Source organism: Argiope bruennichi, chromosome X2 (assembly GCF_947563725.1).
Source record: "Argiope bruennichi chromosome X2, qqArgBrue1.1, whole genome shotgun sequence".
NCBI lineage: Eukaryota > Metazoa > Arthropoda > Arachnida > Araneae > Araneidae > Argiope > Argiope bruennichi.
In genome coordinates this window covers 55,232,200-55,244,530 of record NC_079163.1, presented here as the reverse complement: position 1 = coordinate 55,244,530, position 12,331 = coordinate 55,232,200, and the positions used below count along the sequence as shown (strand labels likewise).

Genomic DNA, 12,331 nt, shown 5'->3' with positions numbered 1-12,331 from the left:
CTGAAATTTTATTCCAAAGCTCCTCGATTACCTCCACCTTAACCACAAAACAAACAACCGAATCTGCCTTTTGCAACATCAATATTTCTGAATTACCCACATCCTGCGATTGCTTGACTGATTTTTCCGGCCAATAATTACAATTCTGTAAAAACCAGTTGGGCCCTTACCACCAGTTTTGACTGGATATCAAATTTTCAACAGAAATTCCTCTAGTGAGCAAATCTGTTGGGTTATCTGCCGATGGACAATAAAACCAAACATTCGGATTTGACTTCCACCTCTTGGCATTTCCTCTAATCCAATACAACATTATCCGAGAATCTGTCCAAAATATGAATTTCCCACCAATTTTATAATAAACACCTTCTAGAAATTTCGCAAGTCTAACCCCTATCACAGCAGCCATCAATTCCAACCTAGGTAACGTTAATGTTTAAAGTGGAGCTACTCTATTTTTTGACATCAAAAAGGACACTACGTTTTCCAGTGTTATCGAAATACCTTGTATAGGATGTTGCCCCTTAGGCTCTGAGCGATGCATCGCAAAATATATGAATTTCTGCCAATCCTTTCCCACAATCCTATAAACAATTCCTAGGAATAACTATTTCCTTTAACGTCCTAATTTCGTTACGCCATGTGTAATCCACTTAAGTCGTAAATCCTCTGGTAAATCATCATCCCAGTCCATACCCCTTTCCCAGATCTCTTGCAATAAACACTTAACTCTTATTACAAAGGGTGCAATCAATCCCACAGGATCGAAAATTCTCTCTGCAGTCTGTAAAACACAACGCTTGGTATTGTTCAAACCTCCCAAACTATCCACCAACCCTTTCACTTCCAACGACAAAACATCTTTGTTGGGGTTCCAATTTAGCCCCAGCACTTTCAACTCACCGCCTTCTTCTTCACTCTCACAAAATGCGTTTTTGACCCACAAAGCTCTCAAGTCACTATTGCTGGACCTTAATTTTCTCAACTTAAACCCACCACTTCTCAAAATTGCCACAGCATCTGATGATAACGCAAACGCTTCCATCACACTATCCGTACCAAAATACAAATCATCGACATACAACCCAGAATTTAGCATTGACATTAAATCGGGTTTTTCGGCTTCGAATTTTGCAATGTGATGTTTAATTACTGCACTCAAAATAAACGGAGAAGTTCTGAATCCGAAGGGTAATCTAGTCATCTGCATAATCCTATAGTCCTCGTGATTACTACCTCCATTCCAAAGAAATTTCAAAAATTTACGATCTTTAGGACCAATTCCTATCATTAAAAATTCCTTTTCTATGTCCCCATGAAATGCAACCTTAAATCTCCAAAATTTCATTATTACCTCAAGAAATTCATTCAAGAGATTCAAATTCGGACCAGCCTCTAAACAATCGTTAAGTGACAAGTTTTGTCCAGATTTGGAGCCACAATTGAAAACCACGCGAACTTTAGTTATTTCCTTATCCGCTCTGATCACTGCTCTATGAGGCATGAAATATTCATTCCTATCCCTACCACATTCTTCAATTATTCCATTAGTTTCCTGATCCCTAAATGCTTCGCGATACGCACTAGCTATCCATTCATTTTTATTGAACCCCTTTTCCAATTCGTCGAATCGCCTTTTGGCCAGATTAAAGTTGTTCTCTAATTCTCTGGTATCAGTCCTCCACAACAACTTGGCCTCATATCTTCCAACTTGAAATTCTAGGTCCCTATTAAATGGGTCTAACAATTCCTAATAGGTTACACTCATTTCAGTCTCATCTCTAATGCCCAACGTTTCCAAGTCCCATAGCAACTGAACATCTGACGCAGACACAAAAAAATTTGCTGAACAATGACCACTATTTCCGCTACCCTGTAATGCGAACCCAAAAATAGTAGGAACACAGGTCACTGTGTTGTTTATTTTCTCAAAGTGAGATGCATCTATTATCCGCCAAAATACATCCCCTCCAATCAAAATCTCAATTTTTGCCTTGCTTTCACACGTGTCGGCAAGATTTAAGCTTCGCAATTGCATACCTTTCCGGACATCTGCGTTGGGAATAGCCACAGGAGCTGTAGTTATTGTATCAGCTATTAGTACTTCTACAGAAATTAGCCGCACTATAACCGTATAGTTATGACACAAAGGATACATTTGGATGATTTTTTACGTGGTAAAATTATCGGAAGTCTGGAATGTGGGCGTACCCAGCTGGAAGTATCCGAGGAATTTGGAATCGCCCAGAGTATCATCTCCAGACTTTGGCAACGATTCCAAGATGATGGTAATGTGAGTAGACGTTACAGAACAGGTCGCCCCTGAGTTACAACGCCGAATGAGGGCTGGTATTTGGTAATTTCTGCCAAAAGAAACAGACGGAGCACAGCATCAGACCTGTCTCGTCAGCTCTCTTCAGCCACTAGTACGACAGTTTCAAGGCAGACCATGTACAGGCGCTTAAGGCAGATTGGTCTATATGCTCATAGGCCTGTCAGATGTGTTCCACTTACTGCAACTCACTGTCGCCTGCGGTTAGCCTGGAGTAGAGATCATGAATTGTGGACACCGTAACAGTAGGCTTGTGTAATGTTTTCCAACGAGTCCAGGTTTAGCTTGCAGTCTGATTCTCGCCGGACTTTCATATGGAGAGCTCCAGATACCCGTTACCACTAAGAGAATATCAATGAACGACATTGTTACGGTGGCGCAGGATTGCTCGTTTGTTGAGGAATTATTCTGGGTTCCAGAACTGACCTGCATGTTCAAATCGGAACTATGACAGGCCAAATCTATCGGGACGTCATTCTGGAACAACATATACGTTTGTTTCGGGGCGCCATGGGCGCAGAATTCTTTATGGATGACAACGCTCGTCCTCACCGTGCAAACATTGTAAACGAATGCCTCCGATCGGAGGATATCACCCTTATGGACTGGCCAGCATTCTCACCGGACTTGAATCCAGGAGAGCATGTGTGGGACTTCTTTGACCGACGAGTTACAGCCCGTCAACCACCTCCTACATGTCTACTGGAACTTCGGAGAGCATTTCTTGATGAGTGGTGTAATATTTTCCAAGATCTGATCGATAATTTGATACTTAGCATGCCTCGGCGTTGTAAGGACTTTATTGCACCGTCTGGGAGACATACTATGTATTAACCATCATACCAACCATGTAATATTGTTTTGTAATTTGCTCCAAGAAGCAAAAAATTGCAATTTTTATTAATGATATCAAACATACAGCATCTTATTTGCTCTTTACCTTTTGTTTATTAAATAGGCTTTACAAATAAGTCACATTTGTTTTGCTACTGACTCTTTCTTTTCCGGAACTTGCATTACCCTTAATACATGGACATGAGTGTAGTATGTAGTAGAAAATTATCTATCTTCAGCATTTTTAGCAAAAACTTTGTGTTGTACAGGTCCTATTTTAACACAAAACATTCTAAATTTATCAATTATAATACTTGGCAATAAATCAGGATCATTTATACTCTCTTCATCATAACTGTTATTGTCATTTTCGTCATTATTTTCTGATTCGGTCACATTTGTATAAACACACGATTCTTCAACAAATTTCACCGTTTCAACATTTTCATTACTAGACAGTGTACTTTGCGTGTAATTTTCTTCCCCAGTTGAAGTTTGAATTGTAACTTCTGAAGTCGAAGCAATTTCTTTGCCAGAATTACTTTGTAACCAAGAACACAGATCTACTTGCGACTTTTTGGAGTTTAGCTTTTTTTCTTTTTTCTTTTCTGATAATTTTCTTTTTAGACACCCCGAGGATTATTTCCTTGGCGTGGACATGGTTATATCGAACAGTATTAAGCAGTTTATAGAATGAATTATCAAATTATTATATGCTATTACCTAGTAGGTGAGGTAAGTGATTGTAAATCTATTTACCTTATATTAACAATATTTTACACATTTGCACAAGACTATAATATATACTATGAACTTCGTATATTTCCAAATCCATCGGCAGCTCCATTTAAACTTCTATCTTAATTCTTTTCATTCCGGTCATGGCGAGTGAAGCAGTAATGCAATGGGCATTGCTAGGAGTTGATCGTTTAATTCATCTTCATTTTACTTTTTGTTTGAGAAACTTAATATAAACAAACATACATAGATGCACGCATAAAAAAATTTTACATGTAGAAAAAAGTAAATAGCTGATGATTTACAAATCCATTTGAATCTAGCCTCAGCCTCGATTTCTGGCCGTCGCTTGCGCCCAGAAGTTGCGATGCTCTATCTTAACATGTCTGAAGGGGATTCCTTTATTCATAAATAAACTTTCCCCCTTTTTTTATAGGTATCACTGCGATCATTGCCTAATAACGGCGTCAGTCGACGCTTAGCCAGCCACGTGGAAACAAATTTGTATACTTTCAGTACGTGTAAACGATATTATCTTTTAGAACACTATTTTAATTCTTAATTACGGTGCCCCCCCCAGTCGCGGGGCTCCGGTGCATAGCACCCGCCGTACCCCCCAGATGGCGGGCCCTGAGGTTACGGAAGGCACCATCGGCGATGCGGTAACAGGAATGGAGGCATTAGCAGTCGTGGAACTTCAGCGACATGGCCGGATCCGAAGATAGCGAAGAAGCAACGCCATGGGAGACAGCGCGGTCGAGCCATTCGGAACCATCTTCACAGCAACGGCGTGTCAAGTCTTCTCTTCCCGGGAATTTAATTTTAATTCATTTGACAATTTTGCACAGAAAACTATCCTGTCGACTCTTAAAATGTAAACATAATTTTGGAAGCAGAAGCAGAATCGTGACCGAAGGCAGAAAAAAGTCTTTGAATTTTTAACTTCGCTTTATTTCCATCCCGGGAGGCATGGTTTTTTGTACAAGTAGAAGCGACGACCACAACGACACAAAACGAAATGAGGAAAAGCCGATAAAAATTTTATCCCTGTGAATATATACTGTGAGATTTCAATAGGCATTTCCAACATGTGTTAATCACAAGCAAGGGAATCATAAGGATCTTTTAGAAGAATTTGTTTTAAGTCAGCAATATTTTATCCCTTCACTCCGAGTGTGGGAACTTGTCGGCTTTTAGCCGATTCAGCAATTTTAGGAACTCGTGTTATATTAATTAAATAGAAAAAGTGGAATTCGATCAGGAAATAAGAGTATTTTAGAATGAAGTTGATATGTGCTGAATTGAGCTAAAAATTAGGAAATTAATTAAATTTAAACTAAATTTTAATATATATATATATATATATATACAGAGAGAGAGAGAGAGAATACTCACAGCACGCACTCAGTGATTTTGTGTAAAAAAAGCTCCAAATTTATCGTACAGTAGATGCTCTGTAGGAAACGAGAATGTATCAAATATTTTCTGTTGCGCAGTTGGCAACAGCTGTAAATAGTTAATTAGGTTTTGAGAAGAATAAAGTAATGTTTTGTGATACTTTCAGTCTAATTTGAAACCGACAAATCCACACATTTTGGTGCCGAAACATACTTGGGTAGATCATACTACACTTGTTTGTTTAAACTTTCGTTACGAACCCGAATTATAATGTCAATCGTTAAAGAGAAACTTGATTTACTTAAACGTAAACGATCAACAATTCGCGCCGCCATTACGAAACTGAATGATTCAACTAGCGAAAAAACTGATTTAAAATATAGCGTTGAAAGCTTACAAGACAAAATAAACGAACTAACCTTGGCCGACGATAAAATCCACGAACTTCTAAACGATGAAGAATATAATGAAGACATAATAGAGTGCGAAAAATACACAGAAAATGCTCATTTAGAGATGTTTACTTATAATAAGAAAGCAAATACGAACACCAATTTTTCCTCGCCAAGATCGCCAATAGCTGACGGTATAAATTACGCATCTGCGTCTTCAAACATTACAGTAAACCTACCTACAGTAAGAAATAAATACGTTTTGCGGTGACATTGAAGAATTTCACAGTTTTTGGGAGAGTTTTGAAAATTGCATCAACAAGAATGAACGTTTATCGCTTATTGACAAATATGTTTTTTTTTACGAGGATATTTAGATGGAGAGGCAAAACGACTAGTTGATGGAATAAATATAACTGCCGATACACATATAACAACAAAGGATATTTTAAAATCGAAATATGGCAATAAGGATAATATAATACAAATTCATCTCGATTATTTAGAAAACCTAACACCTATTAAAAATCCATCACCATCAGCATTAAATGAGTTACAATGTCTGAATGATATACACATCTCAAGATGGATAGTTCGTTCACATGCCGTTACCATACATGTGTTTTTAGACGCTTCTGTCCGTGCATATGGTACTTTGAACGCTCGTCACACAGGTTACAACTCTACAGAGGTCAATCTCATTTGTAGTCAAACTGGCTCCAGTCAAAAAGGTCACTCTTCCGCGATTTGAATATTTAGCCGCACTACTAGGAGTTCGCTTACTTCAATACTTTTGCAGAGAAACGAACATGTATTCTTACACAGCCATACTATGGAGTGATTCTACTGTAGCTCTAAGCTGAATAAAGGGAGATTCCAAAAGTTGGAAAACGTTTGTTTGCAACAGAACAGCGGAAATTCTTCAATACACTACTCCAGCACAATGGCGCCGTACAGACAATTCTGCGGATCATCTAACCCGTGGCAACTATCGGCTTTGGAGTTTTGGTGGCACGGCCTGAAATGGCTGGCACAGAATCCGGAAATTTGACCTACCAACAATTTGTCATCACATACACAGCCATTAGCCGAAGTGAAATTACGAAAAACGGAGTTTCAATTTTTCTACGTTGCAACTTTAGAACCCATTGAAGATATATCTCGTTATAGTTCTTACACAAAACTTCTTCGTGTGGTTGCCTGGATTTGTACGAAACTGCAAGTCTCAGTCACATGTTACTCATGAATTGAATTGTAACGAAATAGAAAAAGCCAAGGAATATTGCATCCAAACTGCCCAGGATCAATGCTTCCCGGCTGAAATAGGTGACTTAAAAGGTGGATGTCTCTTACCAACAAAATCAAAAATTTCATATTTGAATCCCTTTCTCAAAGATGGCTACTTGCGCCTTGGAGGAAGACTTCAGTTGTCCGATATTCCTTCTGATACTCAACACCCTTTATTACTTGATGGAAACCACCCCTTTGTCCATCTTTTGATTCAGCACACCCACATACGTCTCCATCAATTAGGTGTACGAATAGCCCTCTCCGAGTTACGCTCTACCTTTTGGATACTAAAAGGACGTCAAGCTATAAAGCAGGTTCTTCACAAATGCCTATCTTGCAAGCTGTCCAAGGCGAAATGTGGAACACAAATTGAAGCTCCTCTGCCTTCTGAAAGAGTTGTGCCATCTACTCCATTTACTACAGGAATTGATTTTGCTGGAGCTGTGAATATCCGCTGTTTGAAATCAAGAGACACAGCCTACATAGCATTATTTACTTGTGCAACAACACGTGAATTACACATTGAACTCGCGTCAGATCTTACCACTGACAAATTTCTCCTAGCTCTTCAACGATTTGTTGGCCACAGAGGACTGCCACACACAATCCATACTGACAATGCTACTACTTTCCATGCAACAAATAATGAACTAGTCCTGTTATGGCAAGCTTTGTCATCAGCAAAAATTCAACAATATTATGCCCAAAATGGTATAACTTGGAAATTTATAGCCCCACGAGCGGCTTGGTGGGAACGCCTGATAGGAATTATCAAACAATGTCTGCGAAATTATGAGCACTTTTAGACGAATAAAGTTTGACAACTGTCCTGGTTGGAATAGAAGCCGCTCTCAACAGCCGACCATTAGTCTACGAAGAAGGAAAAGAGGATAACTCCGCAGCCTTAACACCAGCTCATTTCTTGACAGGACGAAAACTAACGGCTATTACATCCAGCCTGGATAATGACAAAAGGCTTAAGAGAATCTACAAGCTGCAGCAGGGCTTACTTGACTGTTTTTGGAAAAAATGGTCAAGGGAATATTTACTTCAACTGCAATCTTTTCATCAAGTTCGTAACCAGGACAATCTCGTTAACGTCCGACTACGGCACATGTGGAAGAAGGCCAGAATGATGGACCTACACCAGGGACGTGATGGGAAGATAAGACCCTACGAATTGAGGGTTAATGGTCAACAGGTAACCCTCCCGGTATCTCTGATCATCCCCCTCGAGGTTGACCACGGTGGGGAGGATGTAGGAAACGAGATTATATCAAATATTTTCTGTTGCGCAGTTGGCAACAGCTGTAAATAGTTAGTTATGTTTTGAGAAGAATAAAGAAATGATCTTTGATACTTTCAGTCTAATTTGATATCGACAAATCCACACACGCTCTTAGAAAGACAGAAAAAAAAAGTATGTTAAAAAGCACAGCTTTCAGTGACAATTTTGTATCATTCGATGCTGATAGGCAGTTTGCTCATTCTCTGATTATAAATAATAATCTGTGGTATTTCATACATATTATGTGATATTTTCTTTTAGCTCTTAAAAACACAGGTGTTCCAAAATACACTGCATCCTTCAAATAACTTCGGAACCTAAGACTGCATAGAGTAAAATCAGGAGAATATGGAATGCACAACATGCGACAAATTATTCGACATTTAACAAAATTGACGCAAATGAATTTAGCACGCACTTTCCAATGTGCTGATGTGCATCATATCTGCATCTTCCATTATTATTATTTTTGCAGATGAAGTATCACGATATATCGCTGCGGTGACAGGATATACCTAAAAGCCATTTTCAGTTATTTCTTCATGGAAATAAGAAATAATTGAAATGACAGTGCCTGATGTGAACTCAGAACTGCCAGTTTTGGGGAATACAGAGGAATTTCTAGGAAAACGTGTGGATTGGCCTTGACCTAAACATGGCAAATCTGGGTGTTCACAGTACCATTCAAACAGGTGTGCATCATCACTCCATAGGCAGTCCCATGGAAACGATGTATCGTTCCATCCTTGCTAGAAAGTTCAATTTAAAAAATGAACTGTTTTGCCCAGTCATCTGTATGAAATTCAGGTCTGGGATATAAGGTCATGATCTCTTTTTTCTCAAGATCTATCTAAGTAAACTGAAGGATTGATCTAAACTTTGTGGTGCAAATTGGGTAAAATCAAAATCTGAAGTTTTCACCAAACACTATTGTGGCTATGCTTTCAATAACTCGATTATCAAGTGAGCTTCCGATCGCTGCTAAGCTGAACAAGATCAAGTTATTAAGTTCAAATTTAAAAGATCAAGTTTCTCCACCACTTTTCTCATAGTTTGTGACAATATCGGTCCACTCTTGCTTTGCTTAGCCGAATGAAATTTACGAGCAGCAGCAATAACCAGTAGCGTAGCGCCGGGTAAAGGGCATTTGGGGCATAATATATTTCGTCTGCCAGTGATTTAGCAAGAGTAAATGGCACCAGAGACATGACATTCTTTTTTCCCTTTTTTGTGATATTTCACTTTAAAAAATGACATAAGCGCACTATGTTTTGCTTCCCAGTTGACCCTTAAGACTTGCGCCCGGGGCATCTTCATTCTCCCCCCGGTCGCTACGCCACAGAGCATTACCATGAATCTCGTAAAAGCTCTTGATCATAAACACAAGTTTTAATTCATTGGGACTTTTGAAAACAACATGATCGCAATTCACCTAATGACAATCAACTGCATTGCTTGTGTTTATAAAGCCAGCAGTTTTCTTTACAAAAAGACTAAAATGATGATATTTTGTTTAAATAAGGATCGCTTTTAGCATTAAAAATTTAAAAGTTAAAATATAGAAATTTTATAGAATTTATTATTTTTATTTTTTAAGTTTTTACAAATTTAAAGTGATTTTTTTCGCAAAAAGCGACACCTACAGATTTCCTTTCCCTTTTTTTAGAATCGTTGATGCACATTTTGAATTATATGCGACGATGTTTTGGTATAGATCGGACATTTATTTACGGTTATTCTGAACAAGCCGAATTTATTTATGACTAACACTCTCTATTTTGATTAACATTATGATCAACATTGCCCTTACAAAAGAAAATTTGAAATGCATTAAGCTGGCTTTTGTTGCAGTTAGTTTACGATAAGAATAATTTTCTGACTTTCGCAATAGTTATGCTTTAAAAAGCCTTCCCAAAAGAGAAGTTTGGTTGATGTTCAAGGCTAAAAACAGGGTTCCACATTTGGAGATTTTAAATATGAAAATTAGCTAACCAAACATATTAAAGCAGTGTACTTATTAGTGTACTAAAAATAGATTTTTTAAAAATTTTAATTACTTTCTATTGCTTAATTCTTAATTCACTGTTGTGAGTAATACAGGACCTTGAAATAAACTTTTTCACAAATTCACTACCAGATGATGCCACGAGTAAGAATTCAAAATATAATAAAATAGATGGATTAATAGCTAATAATGCAATTAATCGTAGAATATTCAAATAATACTCTGTCATCGTTAACACACAAATGCATAAAATTTCAAAACTGGCATTTAAGGAAGTGAGTGAAAAATCGATTAAACATATGAAGCAAGTCAAATTAAATAAACGTATGTTAAAATAATGAATTATATAGTTTAGTAAAAGTTAATGAACAGAATTTGTGAAGAAATACATGAGGCGGTTTTTTTTTTTTGCCTCGACAAACAACTGAAGACGAATTAACGTAGTTCACAGAAATATTTAGCGAATCGATGTTGGCAGACAGTAGCTTGACTTGTTTTTTATCTCCAACATTTGGTTATCTATCTCTTATAGCAATTGACCTGTCTACAAGCGTGATGCAAGATTTCAGAGATTAATGCTTTCGTTGAGAAAATAAAGTTAACTAGTAAACCATTCATTTTAACTAGTTGCTCATTTTGTTAATAAACTACCAAAGAAAAAAGACGGGATAAAAAAAAAAATCCTAGTAAAATTTTTCAAATATGAGAAGAAGCGGTGTGAAGAAGACCGCCCACATTTAAAAACGCACTTAAGTGAACGGATTGTTCACGAGCCTGCGTGCTCTTGTTTCATCAATGTAAAATATGTTTCGTAACTGATTGTATATAAGCTTTGCATATAGCCGTGTTTTGTGTGTGAATTGATAAAAATATGTTGCGTCTAAATCAAGTAAATGTTTTAAAATGCAAGTGACTGTATTTGTTGATGGATTTTATCATCTTTTGAGTAATTCACCAAATTAAAGAAGAAATCGGGTAGATTTAAAGGGCCTGGTATATCGAAACACTTCTGAAACAAAAGCAGTTGTAATATTTGTGACGTCCGCGACAGGATACTTTAATCTGGTGAGTGATTTATAGAATATTATTTGCATTTGAAATCATGGATGCTCTTAAAATGAAGCGAAACTCGTTAAGAACTTCATTTACCAATGCAGAGAGAAATTTGGCGCAACTCTTGGCGATACTTGAAACTGACGCCAAGGATATTGATAAACTTCATGTATTAAATTCACAACTAGAGGATAAATTTTCTCGTTTGGATGAGATTCAAAATGAAATATCCTTATTACTTTTAGAAGAGAACACGGCCGAATACGAAACAGATTTTGAAGCGGTTGAAAATTACCGCGATAGATATCTCGAACTGAAATCGAAAGTGGCGACATTCTTGAATAAAAATTCCAGATGTGTTTCAGAATGCTCTTCAAAAGATAATGCTGCGAAATTGAAACTATCGAAATTTTCTGGTGATCCGAAAGAATTCCTCACATTTCGGAATATTTTTTCTAAAATTCACGAATCGGATGAGTTATCTGAAATCGATAAATTCCAATATTTATATCAAGCGATGGTGCCTGAATCCAAAGCTGCAAGATTGGTTTCCAGTTTTGCAATAACATCTGAAAATTATTCTAAAGCGGTTCAACAGTTAAAAATAAGATATGGTAGAGAGGATCTTTTAGTACAGATCTATGTGCGAGATCTTCTTTCTCTTGTTATGAAGAATGCTACTACCGGAAGGAATTCTTCTGATTTAGCGAGCCTCTACGACGTGTTGGAAACGAAACTAAGAGTTTTGGAAAGCTTGGGACGCACGAAAGAAAAATTTGCGGACTTCCTGGAGCCTCTTGTCGAATCATGTCTGCCTGAAAGTGTTCTAAGTGCCTGGGAAAGAAGCCGAGTTTCGGAAGATAATGATGACTCTACAAGTCAAAGATCTCTCGAAAAATTAATGTGTTTTGTGCGTCATGAAGTCGAAACGGAGGAGATGATAAGCTTAGCTCGAGAGGGATTTGGTAAAAATAATGGAGTAGTTAAACGAAATAATAATA

General features: G+C 37.5%; 2 protein-coding genes across 2 annotated transcripts; one reads left to right on the top strand and one right to left on the bottom strand.

Annotated features, from left to right (window-relative positions):
* Nucleotides 1-616: 616 nt before the first annotated feature.
* LOC129959781 (uncharacterized) lies at nt 617-3,349 on the bottom strand. Its single transcript, XM_056072674.1, has 2 exons — nt 3,327-3,349; nt 617-1,727 (listed from the first exon to the last, which is right to left on the bottom strand). The coding sequence occupies exons 1-2, from the start codon at nt 3,347-3,349 to the stop codon at nt 617-619; spliced, it is 1,134 nt and encodes a 377-aa protein (XP_055928649.1).
* Nucleotides 3,350-3,361: 12 nt separating this feature from the next.
* Nucleotides 3,362-8,593, top strand: LOC129959780 (uncharacterized). The gene is made up of 5 exons (XM_056072673.1): nt 3,362-3,376; nt 4,341-4,419; nt 6,865-7,695; nt 7,827-8,185; nt 8,534-8,593. The coding sequence occupies exons 1-5, from the start codon at nt 3,362-3,364 to the stop codon at nt 8,591-8,593; spliced, it is 1,344 nt and encodes a 447-aa protein (XP_055928648.1).
* Nucleotides 8,594-12,331: the final 3,738 nt, after the last annotated feature.